Source organism: Lissotriton vulgaris, chromosome 6, assembly GCF_964263255.1.
Source record: "Lissotriton vulgaris chromosome 6, aLisVul1.2, whole genome shotgun sequence".
Lineage (NCBI taxonomy): Eukaryota > Metazoa > Chordata > Amphibia > Caudata > Salamandridae > Lissotriton > Lissotriton vulgaris.
Genome location: NC_141694.1, coordinates 1,793,334,114 through 1,793,357,090, shown reverse-complemented (window position 1 = coordinate 1,793,357,090; position 22,977 = coordinate 1,793,334,114). Strand labels below are relative to the sequence as shown.

The following is a 22,977-nucleotide window of genomic DNA, read 5'->3' as shown; positions in this document are numbered from 1 at the left end:
AACATATCCCCTTTTCTTCAACGGAAATTAAACACAATAATATGATACATAGCAGTAAACACAATAATATAATACATAGCAATACGAGAGGAAGCAAAAGATAAAACTTGCAATATGTATGTATTTACAGAATAAGACCAGAATAAAATAGACTAAGCAAATATAGGTAAACACAACCTAAGCAAATATAGCTAAACGCAATCTAAGCAAATATAGCTAAACGCAATCTAAGCAAATATAACTAAACGCAACCTAAGCAAATATAGCTAAACACATCCCCTTCCCTTGGGAACATTGAAATTGTAAAATGCAATAATACCAACGTATGTATAGAATAACCACTGCAAAGAAGGCACAGCACAATAAAAGTGAGTACAGGTAAAGAAAGGGTAAGGCTGATGCTAAGTACAAAGATTACGTAGGGTAAAAACAGTGAAAAGGGCGCGCGCACACCCCACACTGAATATGTATAGAGACCAGCTCTGAACAACCCTACAGGAGAAAATAACCTCTAAACTTAAAAAAACAGCAATTACAAGAAGCACCCAAACATGCACCTAAATTTGCACCACAAAAACTGTACCATTGTAAGTAATAATGAATTAATTAAATCAGCAAGGTAATACAGACTTACTGCTGTATAAAGCATTGAAAGTAATACAGATTCACACGAATTGCTGTACCAAGCATAGAAAGAAACACAGACTTACTAAAATTGCTGTATGAACGTAAAACAGACTCATTTGAATTGCTGTATAAGGCATTGGAAGAAATACAGACTAGGATTACTGTATGAAGCATAAACATAATACGAACTTATTTAAATTACTGTATGAAGCGTGAACGTAATACAGACTTATTCGAAAAGCTGTATAAATCATCAAAACAAACAAACTTACTTAAAAACCTGTAGAAACAAACATAAACAATCAATAATCAAATAGGTGTATCAATAACTAAAGCCTTACAGTCATATTCGCTGAAATCCTTAAAGCACTACCTATAAGCAGATAAAAATATGAGCCCCACGTAACATGGACATTCAAGGAGTGAAAACAAGATAAGTACCACCTAAATCCATGCACTGGGGACACCATAACCGTCTGAAACTTAAAGACTGACTGGCATACACCGCCTTCTGCCAGCAACACCTAGAGAAATACTGGGAGCTAATGCCCAAGAAAAACCGACCCATGCCCAGCATGTGTCCTCCTGAGTCCTGAATGTCATTTGTTCTAGCGCTATATATGTGGACAAGGATGAGAGACTAGTGAGATTTGAGGACATAGTTTGCTCCAGCAAATTGAGTGAGCTGTGTTCCATAGATCACACTCATTCTGACTAGACCCCTTGCGACGGTCGGTTGATTGATTGTTTCAGCTATCTACTAAGTGAAGTAGTGTGGCTCACTGGTTAGAGGCGGCAGACCCGAGAGCAGAGGACGGCCCGGGACCAGGGTTCGAATCCCGGCGCTGCAGGTTTCTGGACCAGGGTCAGCGGACTCGATAATTCTCTCGCCTCGGTGCCCACTCTGATCAGCAATCACACTCGGCAACTCTGGGCATTAGCTTGCCTCATCTTCACTAACGGCCCCACCAGACCGCCGGGGATGCCTGGTCTCACCCTGGAGATACCCATTAAGGGACCATCTCTCAGGGAAGCCAGGAAGGGTTTCGCAGCGGTCGAAGCGCCTTGGGACCCTACGGGTAAGTAGTGCGCTATATAAATGCCTATACATTTACATTTACTATGACGTTTACTCCATTAACTTACGCTGTTCTAATGTCCCTATATTGTAACCACCTTAACTGCCTAACGATTCTCTTTGTCTCTACAAATGCATGTAATTTAATCTAATGGTCTGGCATTACATGTAAAGCACTCTGGTACGTTTGGTTCTAGCTAGTGCTATATAAAACCTATAAATAAATAAATGTCTTGGCCTCAGGCGACTCGCATGAATGCATACAATATTTTTGGGGAGTGACCACGATGAGTGTTTAGAGTGGGCACTGATGACACTGACTGCTTAATATTACATATTGCAGGACTGCAATGTTCTTTTCTGTATGATGTTCACTCACTGCTTGAAAAACTCAAAAACATATTTTTTAAATAAAGGACAATAATGTGGGTATGATGGCCCAAGCTACATTTGGATGCTTTCCCAGTTATCCGATAACTCTCAGACCCCCGTAGAACCAGGACACCATCTCCGGAAAGATATCTGGGTCGTTAATTTGTGAATTAACTACCAGTCCGTTCACCTATTAATGATGCTATTATCATTTCCATATCCAAACAGCAATAGACATATTGCTCTTGTGAATGCTTTTCATATGACCTTATAAAATCTATCAACCTAGTAGCCCATTTACCCAGAATGAGCATCTGAGGTGGGTCTTACGGTCTTACATGTTTAAGCATTTCTATCTTTATGAATCAAACTCAGATTGTTGTTTACTAAATAAGTTTGTGGTTTACTGTTGGTCATTGGAGATATAACAAAAGAGTTTTTCTTTAGCAGTAATGATTTTATTGTGAATGAATATGTTGTGAATGTTATACCGCGACTCAATGGATAGGTAATGTGATTAAAAAAACATGTTGGCCATGAAAGAATCCTGAGTACATTTTTAGTGACACCATTAGCCCAAATATTTCTGATTAAACATCCAATACCTACTAACTATCAGTTTTCAAGGATTGTGAGGCGAAACCTTTCCGTACACAGGTCCCAAATTTTAGTAATCCCTGTGAGACCCCTTTCTCTCAAAGAATGACTATTTCAGTCTAACTTGCACCTGAAAATGTGACCTAATCGATTTATATGTATACCAGTGATTTCTGTTTCAGTACACATGCAAATGCCCTGAACAGGAGTATTGACAGCATGATATGTTATGTGGCTAAAATATGAACCACAAAAGGACATATTATTTAGATGTAAACCTAGTTATTTCAATGCTGAGAACTCATTCATAGGAGTGTTTTTGAATTTTTCAGCTTATATTCGATGGAATTGCAGAAAAGTCAACCGCAGAGAAAAATCCTGTGGAAAGAAGCGACCAGCCACTTAAGAACAAAATATATGATTTGATTATAGAATTAAAGGTAAAAGATATCATATAAATTCTCTTTTTTTCAAAAGCATGACGTCCACAAATATTTTGATGTTTACTGTTATTACTGCCTACTATGCTCAAATGTATGATGGTTGCCTGTCTCTCGCTTCTATGGAAGAACCCCCAATATTTGTTACATTGAAGTTGTAATAGTATATCTGATCTCTTTCTCCAAATGTATGTGCTTTTCTCACTGAATACAGGCCACTTGTTGTTTAGGAGTGAATGCATTGTCAGAACCACATTGTATAAGTATCTGAGTATTTGGGGGAAAGAGAGAGGTGCACATCTACATCATTTAGCAAATTTTAAACCAAAAGTAGCATTGTCTCCTCTCCCTTTTTAAGACCTGTTTTTAAACTTATTTTTGCAACTTTTCACCAGCCATCTGGTATAGTAGTGAGTCCTTCCTGGCCATGATTTCTCCTTTATCCTTGGTTAGACTTAGCATAGTTAGCAAATTACATTTGAAATAATCAACTGTGCAGGCCCAGCTCGGACTGGAGTTCATAAGCTCCAAAGGAGACAAGTGCAACGGGTGTCTTTGAGCCTCAAGAACAGCCATAAAGGAGCTAGGACTGAAGGAGCGTAAGAATACAGATCAATCCCTAGGTGCGTTGGAAAGCATTTTGAAAAAAGAGGTTGGGCATAAATCTCCATTTCGGAGCTGAAAAGTGAGGACTTGCCATGATCAAATTAGAACTTGTTTAATTACACTGAGACACATCTGCTGTCTGCTTTTGTAAAATATATGTAATTTGCGGAATCTACATTTTTGATGACCATGAGGTCAACCAGTGCTTTACTTCTTAAAAAAATAAAGTTTTAGGGCCATAGGCAGGAGGTCATTACAGCTTGCACCACCCATTGCCCCAGGCAGTGCTGCTGATGACAGTACAAACACACCTACTAACATCACAGTCCTACTAGTTTGACAACTCAGACTATTCCAGGCCCCTAAAGCTGGAAGAATGTTTTGGGTGGCAGGTAGTAGTAATTTTAAATGTATATTCAATTAATAAACAACTGTTGTAGTGCTCATCTCCAAATTATACAAACAGTGCCACCATGTGGCAGACTGTCATAAGTGCTGGTTTTGCCAATTAAGTGTTGGTGCCGAGCACTGTAAACCACTGGTACAAATTAAGCACTGAGTTGATTAAGAACGCGAAAATCATCTCAGTGCCTTTTTAGAGGATGGAATCTTCTGTTGTATGGTAGGACAATTTCATCAGGCATGACATATTACATTTTTTTATTTATTTTATTTCTTGAGCTGATTTATTAGTTGGAGCCTAGACTGCATTGTCTCTTCTAGACATGTTGTATATACTCTGTGAGCTTATAGCCCGCCTATTGCTTTTTTTTGTTCATTATACTGTCCTTTAAAAATCCTTGCTTCCTTCTACGTGTCCTGTTACTGGCTCAGGAACTATGTTTTTTATTCTGAAAGAACACTAAACACAAGCCTTCGTGTTTCATTCCCTTGATTAGCAGGGCGGCTGCTACAGGAGGCTGTGTGCTTTTTTTTTTTCTGCACGCAGGGTCCCTGCTTGTTTTCAATTGTATGTTAACCCCTTCCATGCTGCCGTCCGCTATTGGCCGACGGCAGCACTACCTCCCCAGTGCTGCTGTCGGCCAATGGCCGATGCGGCCTGCCCGTTTTGCGGAAGTGCCGCACTGCCGCGAAATCGCAGCAGCATGGAAGGGGTTAAAGCAGATAAATATGTGCATCGGTATCGGCTCATTTTGCTTTCTACTGGCTTTAATCTCGTTCATCCGTCCAAGGTATAGTTTTCGCGTTATGTGATGTTGGTTTCGTTTTGGGTTTCACTTGACTAAACAAAACTATTGCTGCTTTCACCCACCACCTCTCCATTTTGCTACACGACATCCCCCATCCCTCCCCGCCATCCTTGTTTTCAACCTGACACACAGCGCATTGGAAGGCCTGTCCTGTCATGGGCAGGGCATCCAATGCAATGTCAATGCTAAATGACAAGCATGCTACATTTACTAGATGAAATGTGCCTCATTTTTAGGTCGACCCTAAAGTCAGCATGTAAGCGCTCCTCTAGGGAAGATCTGGGGTAGTTTAGTATGGGAGAGAAGCCTTGCCAATACCCCGCCCATACTTTTCATTGGCTTGTGTCTTTGTCCTTCGTAATGCTGGCCTCTTATTGATTATGAGGCTTGTTAGTCCCTACTTATTATGGCTGTGTCATCATTTGTACCCTCCCATCGCTACTGTTCCCTTTACCTCGAGGGTTATGTGTTATTTAGACTGTCAGCACTATTTTTTTCCTTGCCTTCTCATCCACTCCCCCACCTGCACTCCTGTTTTCTGTGCCTTCTCTGCCCTCCCACCGCCCGCACTCCTGTTGTCTGTGCCACTTCTCCGTTGTCCGTGATGCAATGCAATAGGTCTTGCGCAAATGCGAGTCCTATTGCATTGCAAATGCTTGTTTAATTGTGTGTTGATGCTTAGTTCTGATTTTATAATTAGCGAAACACAGCTGCAAGTTTCCACAGCGCAAAGGAAAATAAACTGGACCTCGTGAGCAACTGGCTTATAAATATGGAAACTTGAGAGCTCTGGACTTCCTTCCACGTTGTCCGTGTTTGGAGCCGAGGCTGTGAAGCGGCACTGTCCCTGTGAGGCTTGGCTCGCGCACTTAGAGTGAAAGGAGGTAATGAGGGCAGACACCAGTGAGGTTTGGAGCACTGAGGCCGGGAGGAGAGGGCCATGAGACCGAGCAGCACTGAAGCCAGCAGGGCAGGCACGAGGAGGCGCTGCTCCAGTTCTCACTTGATTCAGGGAGGGCCTTGCTCTGGACCCGCCCCAGGACAGACTCCCAAGAAGCCGAGATCGGAGCGGCACTTACAGAGGAAAGAACTGTGGAAACAAAACATGTTCTGGAGCAGGATGAATCCTGCCCAGAAACTGTAAGTAACCCCCTCACCCGTCTCCATCCTTCTTTGAATCTGTGCCTCCTAACTGATAAGCAACCAGCGGGGCACAGGGACTCTCTCCTTTTCCTCCTGCAAACCTACTGTTTGACTGTGCCTGAAACTAAGTGACTGCCGCCCCTCGCTCTCTGTGAGTATTAATGACTCAGAGCTCGCCACGAAGTTGGAAACCACCGCCGTCTGTTCAGTCACATCGTTTGGGGGAGCGGCACCCAATGGTGGCATCTCTGTTATATTTCAGGGACTCTGGACCAAATTTGGCTGAGTGTGATCACTGTTTTATTCCTTTCCCTTCCTCCCTGGATCTCCAGGGTCGCCAACTGTATCACTGCAAGATCCCATACATAGCTTGCACACATCATGTGTCCCAGGTACATGAGTACAACGCTCGTCCAGTCCAGGTTTTGGTTTTCATTCTAGGACTTGCAGTACAGTTTACCTTATTTTGGGATCGGTGCGCCTAAGGATGCAAAGCCAAACCTGTGACATGGATAAGCTGCTCACACTTGGACCTGGGAAATGGTAGACCTCTGGTAGCTGGCACCTCATCCCATTTCCTATAGCCTTGCTGTCAGCTAAGAGCACCCTCGTGCTAGGTGTTTATCCTAAGGTCACACCAAGGACAGTCCCACGTTTGAGCCCCAAAATGTATCATGCTGGTGGCTGTATCATGTCGTTAGTCAGTTACCCTAAGGCCTTCAAGCAGTATCTGCGCTATATAAAATGTATAACTAAATTAAGAAGTCCGGGCGGACCGCTGTAGCCATTGATGTGCAAACTGCAGTTACATTTGAATTGCATTGCATTGAACTTTTGAGTAGGCACTTGGGACCAATTTACCTCCATCATCTGCGATAAACACCCCTCTCCTTATGTCAGGGGATGTAACAATCCCTTCATTTAAGGCTGTACACCTCTGTCACCATTTCTCTGGAATACTCTGCCCCTCCACTTTTCCCTGGTGCTCTAAGATCCCCCTCCAAGGGCTATAAACGAGATGAAAAAAGTGAGGGGTCTTTAAAAGGGGCATGGCCTATGTAATTAAAGGCATGGCTTAATAAATAAACAACATTTCTGTGATTTCCATAGTGTGACACGCAACCAGTATGTTGGTTTCTCTCTGAGCTTTCAGTTATTACATCCAGGTATGTAGCACACCAACTTACCTACACCTAAAACCAGCCAGGACTATTAGCTTGTCACAGGGTTTCTCTGAGTGCTTTGTGGAGAGGTCATGGATTGGATGACCATATGTTCTGAGCACCGGTTTGACCCACTGACAGGCACTGTGAGAAACTCACTCTGCCTTCAGCCTCAACTATGCACTATACAAGAGTAATATGCTACACAGAGACAAATACAAAAACACAACATCCTGGAAATAGCCAGCACTCTTATGGAGTGAAAAAGTAAGTACAATATGTGAAATATGAACCAGAAATAAATCACTGATATGGATTCCCTTAACACATATTTAGATGAACTGTTCAGCAATTGTCAGTGTTTTACCAGTAAAATTAAGGACATAAATATAAGGACCCAGTTAAAAGCCCATTTTAAATTACTACTGGGTCTGTGGCCCGGCCTACTTAAAGCCCGGCCCCCTCCTGTTGAGAGGATCTTCCCCCACTCCTCTGCCTTGGAGTTCTGAGCACCATCCTCTTTGGTAAGTCCCACTTTCGCAATCTCTGGGACTCAATGACTTCTCTGAAGCTACCCTGTTTCGAGGCACTTTTTTCCTAGAAACTACAATCACATGACTCCATAGTTCCTATTCCCACTTCATTTGGTCTGCTCCATCATGTCTCCCAGATTCTGGAACCTCTTCCTTTCCTGTCTGTAGATCTCTGGGTCATCTCTGCCTCCCTCTGCCCCCTAAAGCTCTCCTCCTAACCCACACTTAGCATGTTTTCATTCCTTAAGTGTTCGTCTAGTGGGCTGCATCTCGCACACCAAAGCCCTGGACTCCGACACTGCTTGAAAGTGACTCCTCAGTAGCTCTGATACTGCAGCCATCTTTGAGAGGAATAAACGCCCATGAAAGGCCTTTAGCCTCTAGCTCTAGAACCGAACACCCCACCGTCTAGAGCTCTGAGACTGAGCTGGGTCTAGACACTGTGACTGATATTTTTTTTTCTGGATTTTCTGTGCTGCTGCTTCTGATTCTTTTCTGTCGTCTACATCGTCCTCCTTAACACTTTTGCTGCATTGTCCACCAGCTGTTTGTTGATGCTTTAGATACAGTTCTTTGATGATGACCCGGAAGCTGACTCATCGTTGATTGGCTCTCCCAGCTACTCGGTGCCATGGAGGTCCCCTGGATGTTTGTTGATCTGGGAGCAGGTCTCCTGTTTGATTGATGCCCTAGACAGGGTTTCTTCCTGGTTGTTTGTTGATGACCCAGATGTGGATTTCTCAGCTGTTTGATGACCCAGATGGGGTATCACCTAGCTGTTTGTTCATGACTTTGCCTAAAGATTTCCCTCACATCCTGACTTAACTTTGTCCTCCACAATGGTCCTGCTGCCCAACACCACCGTAGTCCAACTCCCTGAGATCTACCTGTCGGAGCAGGTGACGGTGCTCCTGTCTTGCTCCTTGTCCATGGCAGGCTGCATCCTCATCTTTTGCACCCATGCCCTGTGGCCTGAGCTGCGCTGTCGGCCCAGTGAGCTGCTCCTCTACCTCTCTGTGGCCGACCTATTGTCTGCCATTGCGTACTACTATGGTGTGCTGCACAACTTTGATTCCACCACATGGGACTGTGTGTTAGAGGGCCCCCTGTCCAACTTTGCCAACACCAGCTCCTTCTTCTGGACTGTGGCTGTCGCTGTGTACCTGTACATCACCTTCGTGCGAGCCAAGCCCAACCTAGCTGATAGCCTGCTCTGCACCTTCCACGCAGTCACCTCAGCAGAGGCTACATGGAAGCAGATGTTTGAGTGGTGGAGGGAGGGGAGCTAGTGTGGAGAGTTACTCGCCTCCCAATCTCAAATTCTTAGGTTCTGATGACTTGAAGTCTGGAAAGGAGGTTCCCTCTCTTTACACAAGACCCTGCTTGCTGCACATTGCTTCAGTAGCTTGTGGATCACTGACTTCAAACCACAACCCTGTGTATTCAGTGACACCATTTCACTGAAAAAAACATAAATTGTCTGGTTGCAACTAGAGCACCACAGTTATGGTATTTTTTTCTTACATTTCCATCTGTGCGTATGCATGTTCATTTTTATCCTCTTCACTTAATATAACAGATGAACATACATCCACAATTGATGTCTATAAAGTTTTAGTGCACTCAGTACCATGATACAAGAACCATTTGCAATGCAGTAGGTCTCTCAACTGCAAGATTTTGAGCTATTGGCGTTGTAAATGACAATACCTTTTATTCATGTGTTTAAAAAACCTGCAATAATAAAAGGCATTGCCATTTACAATACAAATAGGTCAAAGTTTCTAAAATGCGAGACATATTGCATTGCAAATGCTTGTTTATTTTTGCACACAAATGAGAGCACATCTGTTCATCAGTGATGGGTGCTGTTTTTTTAACCAGTCAGTCCTCAAAAGGTGGCATGGTCAGTGGCGGCTGTTTACGCATGATGGAAACATGAAGGGTCGCTGATGTAATTTGCAAGTAGTCAATAATTACCTGCCCGAAATTGCACTGCCTGAGGTGGTGTAGTGGGTTCTCCCTTGATTAAAACTTTGTAAAACTGGGCCAAATAATACATGTGTATCCTCATAGATTCTGAAGGGCACACAAAACTGACCCTTCCTATGGATGGCAGGAGTTCCCCAACAGACCACTGTTACTCAACCACAGACATTTACAATCTAACCACCTGATGACCAGTGCCCTCTGGAGACCACACACACATCTACCTCCTTACCCACCATGCTGATGTCCCTAGCATTGAGTGTCAAACTCCTGATCACCAACCTTATCCCTGCATCTCTTTCACTCAAGCGGTTTGCATCTCTTGCCGTTCTCCCTCTCTGATTTATTTCTCGCACTACAAAGAGCAAGCTTTCTATCGTCTCTTTCTACTATATTAAACCCCACCCATACTTGCCTTCCACCTTATTTTTCTCAGTATTGATAAGTGTCTTTACAGCACTCAATTGCATTGTATCTAGGCGCACACTCCGAGTCTCATATATTTATGGATATGTTTTAAAAATTCAATTATTTTCTCCCCTGAGATCAGCTTGTCTGTTTTGAGAAATGTACATAATTTGCTGTCAATTTAAACCTTGCTTTTTTAGATAAACACAGCCAAATTCTCCCACGCCAAAGTAGATCATGTATATGAAAGAAAAATTGCAATATTTTTTTTTTTTTGTAAGACCTTTATTGCAAATGATACATGTACACAGCAGCGTGCCTACAACCCACTGATAGGGCCGGCTGCAAACGATTTGGTAGCAGTGAAAATGAAGCACACAACCAATGACATTTAATAGCACCTACTGATATATGTGGAAGCAGACACCAACCGGTGCTCCAGGCTCACTTGCATCTTACAATAGCGTCGCAAACAGTAAATACGGTCTTATTTTGTGATTCTATACAACCAACTATTCAATACCCCAACAACCCTCCACCCCGTACCCCAGGAGTCAAGTCTTGGCAGCATTTTGCAGTGCATAAGGTCGTAGGACAAGCAACAACCATTACCCAGCTGTATAGTATATCAGGGATACACATCTCAGAACCCTCGATTGTCAGATCTGTGTGCAGAACACGGCATTGGTGCACATACAACATTGGTGCACGTCCATGCAGGTAGGCCTCACAAAAAAACTGTGGAAGGAAGAAATCGCAGCCCGCATCCAGTACCCCCTTGTAGTTGACCCCTCTCGCAGCACATTACACTGAGCCTCCCTCCCCTGCCGACGAACCTCCATTTACACTGCTAGCGCTGTCATCTTCAGTCATGGAGAGCATATACGCCGTATATGGGCCCCAGAAATCTCGTGGACGCGACCTCGCAGGAAGCCCCTCGTAATAGCAAACTAGTTGATCCCTGCAGTATGCCACGTCCTGCAGCCACAGCTGTACATCTGGCGCTCGCCTCCCTCCCCAGGCCATAGCCACTCTGCGTTTAGCAATCTGTAATGCCAATACTATCAGCCGCCTTGCACTCGCAGGCACACCGGAGGCCAGTCCCAACAAGCACAGTCGGATGTCCATTGCAACCTCAGCTGACGTCATTTTAGAGAGTGCCTCGGTCACAGCAACCCAGAAAGCATACACACGCGCGCAACCCCAGGCCAAGTGTACAAAGTCTGCATCATCCATCCCACATCGAACACATTGAGACGTCTCTCGGAGACCATACCTCACTAACTGAACTGGCGTGTAGTACCACTGGTGCAAAAATTTATAATGAATAAGGCGAAAGTTGCCGTTGGCCACAAACCCCCCGGTCATAGAGCAACACTCGGACCACTCATCATCTGTTAATGGGTCAGGCAAGCACGCGTCCCATCTAGCCTTCGCCATCACTGCGCCTCCCCCCTCGTCCTCCTGCGAGGCTCGGTATAACCTGGAGAGTAATTTGACTTTATCCGGTGCAGTGTACAGTAATTGCAAGGCACCCAGCGTCAATGGTTCCTCCGGATATGTAGGATATAAGGCGTGTATGGCAGCTCGGAGCCGGACATATATAAACGTGGACATAACAACGTTTGGGGAATGATCCGTCATATCCTGCAATGAGAGGAAAGAGGCACCTGGAAAAAGTTTCCCAACCGTGTCGAGCCCCGCACCTTGTAGGACCTGCAAAGCCCCGATTTCACTGGGCTTGGCCGAGATCTCTGTGTGGTACAGCAGTGGCATGTCAGGGGCATATAACGGCAGTCGGTTCGCTCGTTTACCCAATTCTCGCCAGGCGTTAGCAGTGGAGCGTACCGTGTCCACTTCCCTCTTCTCAAACACAGAGTGTGTGTTGACTATCATTGCTTTCAGTGGAATAGGCAGGACTGCACTGGCCTCAAGCGCTACATGTGGCGTGTACGGCCGGGCCGACAGCCAATAGGCAGCAAACTGCGCCTGGGCGCACAAGTAGTATAGTTTCATATCTGGTATGGCGAAGCCCCCCCAATTCATACGGCTTAGTCAGTACATCCCATTTCACTCTTGGTTTCTTACCGGCCCAGGTTAACGCTATCAACAAAGACTGCAGTCTGGCAAAGAAATGCGACTTAAGCGGGAGAGGAATATTAACAAAAAGATATAAAAATTTCGGAAGAACCACCATTTTTATTAGAGACACGCGATCAGCGAAGGTGAGCGGGAGCCGAATCCAATTTGCCACCTGGTCCTCTAGTTTAGAGATAGCCACTCCATAATTAGCCCAAATGATTTCCTGACAGTCCCAAAGCATCCAAATTCCAAGCTAACGCACCGGTTCCGTGGCCCACTCTAACGGGCACTCTAAGGGGAAGGGGGCCGCAACGTCAGTGAGTGGCAATATAACAGATTTCTCCCAATTAATGGAGAGACCCGAGTGATGGCTAAACCGAATAAATTCGCGCCGCACGGGTTCCAAGTATCACGCAGGCTCTCGCACATAAAGGACCATATTATCGGCATACATGGACACCGCCAGAGACCGAAGAGGAAACCTCAGGGCAGCGTCCGCATATCTCTGCCTCAGCACACACGCCAGTGGCTCCATCACAAGAGCAAATAGCAGAGGCGACAGGGGACAGCCCTGCCTGGTCCCTCGCCGCACAGGGAACGGAGCTGATACATGGCCGTTTACCCGTACACGTGCAATTGGATTCGTGTAGAGCAGAGTCACCAGTGACGTAAAAAGGAATGGCACTCCCATACGATGCAATATCGCGATCATATACCGCCATGCGACTGAGCCGAAGGCTTTCGCGGCGTCTAGCATGACAGCCACCGCAGCCAAGTCCGGTTTGAGGAGATGTAACACCGCAAAGATGGCCCTCAAATTGTGAGTGGTAGACCGGACGGGGATAAAGCCAGACTGATCCGGTAACACCATGACCGGGAGGAGCAGGCGCAGCCGGGTCGCCAATACTTTAGCTTTGATTTTAACATCGGTGTTCATAAGGGACAAGGGTCGATACGATTCGCACTTCGCACTTATTCTGCGGTTTACCCAGTTTCGGCAGTGCAACCAAAAGTGCCTCTCTCATTGTGGTCGGGAATTGACCCTGTTCCACCGCCTCCTCTAGGACCATTGCCAGGTGTGGTAGCAAAAGATCCACATATTCTTTATAAAATTCGGATGGTAACCCATCGGTGCCCGCTGCCTTGCCATTCGGTAAGGACGCTATTGCATCCCTAAACGATCCCTAAAAGGAACTCCTGTTGACCCCTCGAGAGCCAGACCAGCGCTATGTCTTCAAAGTATTGTGCAATTTCTTCCTCCCCCGCCGTCTCCTTATACTCATTCATCTGTTCATAATATTTTGTAAAACAGTTCAGAATACCAGTCGCACTAGTGACAGTGGTGTCCCCATCCTCTATCTCCTGCACTGCACAATGTCTAGCCCAAGGGTCTTTTATTCGATCCGCCAATCCTCGCCCTGGACGTCCCCCCTCGCCATAATAACGCGCTCTAGTCTGCTTGGAAAGGAATTTAACCTCCTGATCCTCTAGATCGTTGTATTCAGTGACTTTTAATCCAATACAGGCCAGCAAGGACTCCTCAGGACGTTCCTCCAGCTGTCGTTCAAGCAGCAACAATTCTCCTTCCAACTTAGCCATTGCATCCCTCAACGATGTAAGCACACTCGATTGCAGGCCTATACATGCTCCCCTTATGGTCACTTTAAAGGCTTCCCACACCGTGCACATACTATCAACAGACCCAACATTCTTATCAAAGAACTCCTCAATAATCGTCCTCAGACGTTCACGCAATACCTAGGGCCCGATGTAGGTATTTTTTTTTTACCGGTTCATAAATACCGAACGATACCGAATCGGTATTTCTGAACCGGAAAACGCAATGTAGGTAAAAAGTCGGAAAACAATACCGATTCGGTACCAATCGGTATCCAAAATCGGTAAATACCGAACCGGTATTGTCCGATTCGGAAAACTCTGATTCGGTAACACCCATACACTCCAATGGACCTACAGTCCCATAGGAATGAATGGGAGTTACCGAATCGGAGAATACCGAATCGGACATGGTAAAATCCGCTCTGGAAAATTCGAAAACAGACATGTGAGCACAGTGAACCAATCAGGGAGACCCACCACACCCAACAACAAAGCCTCAGGGAATCCAACCAATCAGAAGCAAGTACCACACCCCAGTACCTGTAGCAGGCCACACCCATGCTGGTTCAGAGCAACAGAACAGCAGAGAAAGAGCAGGAGGTGAGACAGAGGAGCAGGCTGCACTGAGCCCAGCACAGCAAACACATGGAGGGCCAGGAGGCACAGAAGGATGGAGGTGACAGGAAGAGAAAAATAAAATTCAGCCCCACAGAGCTCCAGGTGCTGGTGAAGGAGGTCGTGCAGCACTACAGTCAGCTGTTTGGGAGGCATTCACTGCAAGTAGCAGAGTCCATCAAGAGGAGCACCTGGCTGGAAATACAGAGCAAGGTGAATGCGCTGGGAGTGACTCACCGTGGAATAGATGACATGAAAAAAAGGTGGTATGATCTGAGGATCACCACCAAAAAGAAGCTTGCCAGCCAGAGGAAGGAATCTGGACTCACAGGTGGGGGGAGTAACAGTGCACCACGCCTGACTGAATTGGAGCAGCTTGTTGAATCCACCATGGAGTCAGAGAGCATACATGGGATTGGGGATGCAGATAGCACAGACAGAGCTGCAAGGAAGAAAGGTAAGATGCATGTCAATGCACCCCACACATTCCCTGTCCCCTTCCCCAATGTAGGTGAATCACTCACAATCCAGTACACATCACAGTAGTAAGCAGCAATGCATCATGGTAGTTTTAGGCGTAGACATAAACATAAAAGCTGCAAATAAGGAACACAGCATGCCATTTCACACACACCAAACACAACCAGTTGAGTGACAGATTAATGTGTAGCAGGAATATGTGTGATGAGAACACACATCTGATCATTTTCCATGTCTCTCCACAGGAGAGACATCGCGCAGAGCAGCGCAGGGAGGAGAGTCAAGAGCACCAACAATGGCACAGACAGAAAAAAGCAAAGACACTGCAGGACCTAGCACTGTCCATGAGGACACGGAGACCACGCAAGCACCCACACCAACAGAGGAAGACGCCAATGCACAGGCACTGTCACCCCTCCTTTTCGAGACACAGCCAGCAGCACCACCTGCAGGTGCCACAACACCGAGCTCCGGTTCCCCAGTGCTTGTGAGGCCAAGGAGGCAGGACGCACTGCCATTGCACATAATGGAGAGCTCTGATGAGGAAGTGCTGCAGGCACCCAGACCAAGCACACCACCACCGGCTAGCAACGCAGGCCAACAGGGGTCAATGGGGAGTGGCGGTGAAAGAGACCTTGGCCGTAGGGCACGTCAGCAGGATGAGGGGCAGTATGAGCAGGGTGTATTTGCCGGCCTGGAAGACACAATGGTGAGGGTGCAACGCATACAGGCAAAGGGTATCCTGGCCGTGCATAGACAGGTGCGCATCCTTAACAAAAGGATGTCTGACATCGATCGGGGGATAGGTGCCATGGCGAAGGGAATGGAGGCCATGGGCAAAGGAATGGAGTCAATGGGAAAAGGAATTGAGTCCATGGCAGAGGGGGTGAGGGACATGGGAGCGCGCATGGGCACCCTCTGTGACACTCTGGAGACTGACCACCAGGAAAGGCGCAGGTACAGGCGCAAGGTACAGGAGCTGAGTCAGTCCATTGACCGTCTGGCTACCTCTAATACACTGCTATGCCACCGGTCTGTGACCATGCAGAGTAAAATTGTTCACTGCTGCAGTGACATGTCCAGGGGGATGAGGAGGGTGACCTCTGCCATGGAGGTATTGCTGACACAGCAGACAGCCACTGCTGGGGGTACGTGTGTACTGGACACGGAGGAGTCCACAAGCAGGAGTGAGGCAAGCACACCAGTGCAGGACATTCGTCGGAGCAGCAGACTCAATGCTGATGACACGGTTCCCACTGCGCAGGTTGAACCCCAGCCCCGTGGCTCACTCCACAACACACGCAAGCGCAAGCATTGAGGGAATGTAACATTAAAGGGACTGCTCATAGTGAATTCAACTTTGGCAACCCAGTGTGCATGGTGAATTTATTTTTGTTTTTTTGTGGTCTAGAATAGTGCAGTTGTGCACATTAAAGTTAGTGTTACAAAGCATGGACATGCCTGTGTGTCTTCTATGATTCAAAATTATCTATTGGTTATTTCTGCGTGTCGCAGTCTTCCATCTGTTGCAGGTGCTGCTGCGTAATCGCCTTGTTCAGGCACGTCATCTATGTCCTCATGATAGGTTATTTCGATGTCTGTGCCCTCCTTTGTTGCAAGATTGTGCAGCATGGCGCAGGTCGCTATTATCTTGCAACAGGCAATTGGTGTATATTGGCGTGCACCCCCACTCTTATGGAGGCACCTGAATCTGCTTTTCAGAAGTCCGAATGTGCGTTCAACAACGCTACGTGTTCTTCGGTGTGCCATGTTGTATCTCCTTTCTCTCATGTTGGATGGGTTCAGGTACGGGGTGAGTACAAATGACCGTAGGGCATATGCACTGTCACCTAGGTGGGTAATGAGAATTTTATTAGTCACATACTCTCAATGTTTCCTTCAGCATGGATTATCATGGTGTCTTGCACATACTTACCCAGTAGGTATCCATCACCAAAGTCGCCAGCCACAAGGCGTCTATAAATCCCACTGTTGGTGAATATGTAGGAGTCATGGCTGCTCCCAGGATATTTTGCTACAATGTCCGTTATTATGTTGCCAGCGTTGCAGATCACCTGCACATTGAGTGAATGTGTGGATTTCCGGTTTCTGTAAATATGTTTCATGGCTGCAGGTGGGCATAGTGGGATGTGTGTCCCATCGACGCAGCCTATGATGTGCGGAAACTGGGCGAGTTGATAGACCTCGGTCTTGGTCCGAGCGAGTTCTGCCAGGGTCTCAGGGAACTCTATGTAGTGCTCCATCCTGTCCATCATGGCGTTTAAGAATTTCCTGAAAATCCTTGATAGGCTGCTCTGAGACACACCACCGACAGCGGCTATGACGTGCTGGTAGCTACCAGAGGCGAGGAGGTGCAGGCAGCACAGCACCTGCACATGTGGTGGGATTGCATGTGCTCTTGGGGTTGGGTGTTCCAAATATGGCTGGAGGTCCGCAATCAAGTCAAGGATGGTCCTGGGGTGCAGTCTGTACCTTTGCAGGATTTCAGCTTCTGTCAATTGGAAGAGGGTGATCCTCTGTCTATATACCTGCTCCTCCCTTAGCCAGACCCTCTGTCCTGCTGCCTGTATCCGTAGACGCCTGGCTATTACGTACAATGCCGCCATTGTGGTTGCACTGTTGCATTTTGGGTCCTACTTTTATATCCTGTTCCTGGTTTCCACCTGCTCCCAGTCCATGGTAATTACCGATTCTTAAATACCGAATTCCATGGAAATCGGTATTTTTAGTTTTTGCTACATCTCAATAGGCATTTTTTACCACTTGTTATTTACCGAGTCGGTAAATGTGCATTCGGTGATTTCCGATTCGGATTTTTACCGATTCTTGTTTTCCGATTCGGAAAATTTGAATTCGGTAAAATCCGATTCGGATACTACCGATTCGGTGTTTTACCGACAGGTATTTACCGATTCGGTACCTTTTCCGTCTCTTACATCTCGATTCTCTTTTACCGGTCGGTAATGGCCGGAATTACCGAATTCCGGCCGTTACCGACCGGTATTTGGCTACCTACATCGGGGCCCAAGTCAGTTAAGGTACCAGCCGGAAGTCTCCAGGAGAAAGGGGCCGGAGCATGCGACGGCATTGCCACCTTCATACAAACGGGCGCATGATCAGAAATCGTTCGAGGCAGGTGCCCAACATCCATCACCCATCCGCTGACATCGCGGGTAACCAACCAATAGTCCAGCCTCGACCACGTGTCATGCGCAGACGTGTAACACGTGCCTTCCCTCCTCACAGGATGTGCCAATCGCCACGCATCCACCATTCCAAGCCCTCCCATTCCATCTCGTACTGCATCAGCCGCTCTCTTGTGCGCATAAGGCCTATCATGTTTCCTGTCCAGTGCTCCATCAAGAGTGGCATTCAAATCCCCCCCACAAATTATAGCCGATGGAGGCAGCAGGTAGATCTTATTCCACAGATTAACATAAAAGTCGGGGTCATCAGCATTGGGGCCATAGACATTAATCAGCGTAACCAACGTGCCACATAGCTTGCCATGTAATATGATATATCGACCATCCACGTCAATCTCTTCATGCAGCGATACAAACGGTACATTTTTTTTAATCATAATTATAACTCCACGTGCATATGCCGAATAATTCGAAGCCAGCCTAGTGCCGGCCCATTGTTTACCCACAGTTTCAGCCGCCCTTCCCCTAAGATGTGTCTCCTGTATGAAAGCCACTTGTGCTCCATGCCTGTTCAGAAATGCCAACATTTGTCTAGATTTCTGCAGACGATTCAGCCCTCTCACATTCCAGGTAATACAAGTAAGGTTACCCCCCCTATTCATAGAACCAAACCTTAAGTATACCCTGTAAACAATAGAACAGTCCTAATGCCCCACAGAGAATGCAGAGCATACAGTAAGCAAACAAACAAGTATCAGCAGGTAATGCCGCACATGAAAGGCCACCAAGTGACCAAGATTGACTCAATTTCTGTCCCGCCCATTCCAACCCCCCTCCATAAAGCATCAGATCGCCCTGACCCAAAAACTCCGAAAGCCCAACACCCCCCCTCCACCCACTTCAGCACCCCAAACTTGCCAAAGCTGCCCCCTGCCCCCCAGACCCCAAATCCCCAACCATACAACCATTAGTGTGTGGGGAACTCCCATGTGTCGGGGGCGTAGTGACACACAGCCCTCGCTAGTAAACTAACGAAGAGCGGACCGTAGTGGCCATGTAGACATCCCACTCCCCATACCCCAACCCTGCAGCTGCTAGGACAGCAAAGATTCAGTTTTCCACAGCGCTCGGCAACCAGTTTAGGAACAGTTCCAGTATCACCACAATGCCACTCTCAATACATGTCAAATAAACAGTGCCTCAGTGCAGTTTCCAATATCCCTTGAACAGTGCACCAAAAACCATACCAATATAGCATAAATCCTCCACAACTTAGCCACCCCCCGGTGCAGATTTTGCAATGACACTTGGACAATTGGCAGATCAACATAACAAATGTGCAACCATAAAAATCCCAGTGAATGTACCATTCACAATAGTCAAAAGTGGCTGTCAACCAAGGCGTGTCCAGTGAAAACAGTGTTCCCTGAGGACAAAGTGCGTGATTAGAAGGCATTAGGAAGTTGAACAACCTGAATCCAAGTGACATCCCCTCCAGCAGTACGTGGAACTCAGCCATTCGTTATTAACAGCAAAGCGAACACTTAAACCACCTCATCTTGCAGATCTTCCTCCCCGTCATGCGCCACATTTGAATCCCTTTTACGTTTTTTCTGCTTTTTGGCATAGTCCATGGCCGCCTTGGGCGAGGCAAATATTTTGTTGTCCGAGGGAGGCCCAATCCGAAGCCTGGCCGGATAAAGCATGGCGTACGGGATATTTTCGGCGCGAAGGAGCTGTTTCACCAAGGCGAATTCTTTTCGCGCCGTCTGTACCGCTACTGTGAAATCCGGATAGAATTCAAGTTTATTTCCCTGATACTCCACAGTGCCCTTCTCCCGTGCAAGACGCAAGATGACATCGTGATCTCTATAGTTAAGAATACGTGCAATGATGGGACGGGGCTGCGCCCCAGGCACCGGTCTCTTCGCCAAAGAACGATGTGCGCGCTCCACAATGAACACACGCGACAGCTGATCAGCCCCAAAAATGTCAACCAATTTGCTTTCCATGAAGTCCTCCATTCTACCCACATTCGTAGATTCCGGCAGGCCTGTGACGCGGATGTTATTGCGTCTGGACCTCCCTTCCAATTTCTCGTTCTTTGCCTGGATGACCGCCAAAACACGCTCCATGTTAAACACCTTAGTGGTCACCGTAGCTAGCCCATCCTCTGTGGCAGACACTCTTTGTTCCACTTCGCCCATCCGCTCATTTTGCCGGTCAAACTGTGTCGCCATGTGGTCGAGCCTGTGATTGACCGCTTCCATGGTGCCCTCTATGGATTGGAGTGTCTTTTGCATCGCCACCAGTGTGGCCTCCAGGTTAGGGGTACCACCAACTGCCCCGAGGAGTCATTGTCTGGAGGGGCCTGCGAAGTGGTCATCGCTGTCTTTTTGGCCTCAAAGTTAATTTTGGGCTGGTTCCTCTCAGGCCTGCCCATGTTGACTCACAGGGCCCACAGGCTGTCCCAACAGCAGTCGGCCGAGGGTAGATTGCCTCCCAGTGACCCTCTAAACGCAGGTCCAGCTAATGTGCACGAGCCGGCAAGGTCAGAATGCACCCGGCCTCCCCCGCCGTCGTAAGAGCAACTGCCGACTCAGGGAGAAAAGGCGCCAACTTCGCAGGCCAGGGCTCCTCTCTCGACCCGTTTGACAGCCCAGCCGGTGCTCCGCAGCATAAGTAGAGACCCCCGGTGTGGGCCCAGCCGTTAGCTCTCCCCCAGCTCTGTCTCTCCGCCGAGGTGTGTGCCCTGCCAGGAAAGCAGGTCCGGCGTCCCGCTCGGCAAAAGAAAGGCGTCTCACTTTTCGCCGTGATGCTGTAGAAGGCAATCGCCGTCGGGTTGGTCAGTGTAGGAAGCAGGATTTACAGGATATTAGGAGGATATTAAACGGTCTCGGCAGAGCCTCACATATGTGCGCCCATGTTGCCTGGCGCCCTCTAGCGCCCCCCAAGAACATTGCAATATTATGTTTACATTTTAATTCTTACACATTTGATTCCCATACAACATTGTGCTACTTCCAGCAAATATTTGGATTCCCTGCTGCTATACAAGGGCAGATTTTCCTTTACATGAATTACCGCAAAAAGAACAATTGATGGACAGAATCTTGAACAATGTCAAACATTCACCCCAGTACAGAGATCTGGCCTAAATCTATTGTTTTTTTGCTCTCCATTCCATTGCATTTTAAACCCAGCCAATGCAATCAATCTTGACCCTGCACCCCATGGGAACAGCCCAGCCCAAACTGCCAGGCCAGGTCCTCCCTGGACTGGAAACAAGCAACCTAGGACCGGTTGAAAAAAAATCAAATTATGGTCAAAATCAGGAGCAGAAAGGTCCAAGAACCAGTTTAGGTGCAAGGAGATCCTTGGTCACAGGACTGAGTCCAGTATTGTTGTATCAAATGGGCTCTGGTATGTAGTGAGTAAATTTGCGGATAGTCACTTCCTGTGAGCCTGAGCAGCAAGTCAGTTGCTGCTGGTGGCAGTTGCTGTGGTGACATAATGGTCATCCCGAAGTAACCCCTGTTCACCACTTGACTTATTGACTTGGGAGAAAAACGTGCATGAGCACCAGAATTCACCACTGTTAACACTCCTCCCTTGTGGCTGATGCATGCTGAACATGAGAATTAGTCACACAAGCTATGAACTGATGTGAGTGTGATGCGAGTGTGACTGAGGTCGTGCACAAACAGCTACGAACTGTTGTGAGCGTAAGGTGTACACCACCATTAACTCGTTTCGATCGCAGCGCAATGAGGAGAATTCGGCTCCCAAGAGCCCGAAGTAGGGTCTCACTTCAGTAGGACCCTTCAACTTCCTTAAATCTTGACTTCTTGAGTGCAATCAGCATCCTTGTTTCTTTGAGTTCTGCGGGAGCTCAGAGGGAGGTGCATCTGCTCGGAGTCTTGGGAAGACTTTCTGTGGTATGCTCCCTACTGCCCAGTGGGTGACACGTTTTGTCCTAAGCCTGCAAGGACCACTCGCCTCACTGATTCTGGGCTTTGGAGCCCTCTCCTGTCTAAACGGAGCCAGAGCATCCTGGAGGCATTTGAGGAACAACATGCTGATGTTGGCACTGGCAGTGGTAAAAAGAGATCAGTAACTCAGTGTGTGGAAACATTGTGCTTTGCCATATACTGTGAGACCTTAGCTCCTACTTTTGTTGTGAGGGTAGAGGGGTTGGTGAAAGTGATGTGGGGGATATTTTATGTGAAATAAGAAATGAGTATGCAGAGTGTTACTCCTCCCGGATTCTTTTTAATGTCTCCTTGGGAACCATCAATGAAGTGGAACAAATGGAAAAAAGTCTTCACAATTATTCCATTATATGTGGGCCTAATTTGGGTTTAGAGTGGAAGATTGCACTATTGCAATATTGTCTAGGAGCAAAGGGACAAAAATTCCTAGAGCATCTGAAAAATATTAAGAAATTAGATAATCATTTCCTTCCTAGGATCAGTAAAGTCATAGTGTGTTATAATTTTGGGAAGCGCTTACAGAAAGAAGGAGAAACAGAAGATGTGTTGCAAAAATTGGCAGTCAGGTAAATTTGAAGCAACAAATGATGAATGCATCAGGGACCAATTTTTGTTGAATTGCAAAATTGAAAGGATGCAGGGGAAACATCCTTTACCACGCATCAATTACAATACGGTGTGTTACATCGCAGTTTTGACTACACAAGTCTTTATATCGACTTGCACTAGAGGGCGCTATAGACTAAGGAATAGTGTAAATTACTATTCCAACACCTTCCCTACTGTACGTAGACTGGAGTTGGAATAGTAAATCACTCTGTCCCTAAGTCCAGCACCCTCCAGCGCAAGTCGAT

General features: G+C 46.8%; 1 protein-coding gene across 2 annotated transcripts in view; it reads left to right on the top strand.

The window, feature by feature from the left end:
- Positions 1-22,977, top strand: part of LOC147709500 (uncharacterized) — a 212,623-nt gene that overhangs the window by 88,577 nt on the left and 101,069 nt on the right. For both annotated transcript variants that reach the window (XM_086928057.1, XM_086928058.1), the window contains exon 3: positions 3,007-3,114. In XM_086928057.1, the coding sequence (XP_086784183.1) occupies positions 3,007-3,114 (108 nt within the window). The remainder of the gene's footprint in view (positions 1-3,006; positions 3,115-22,977) is intronic.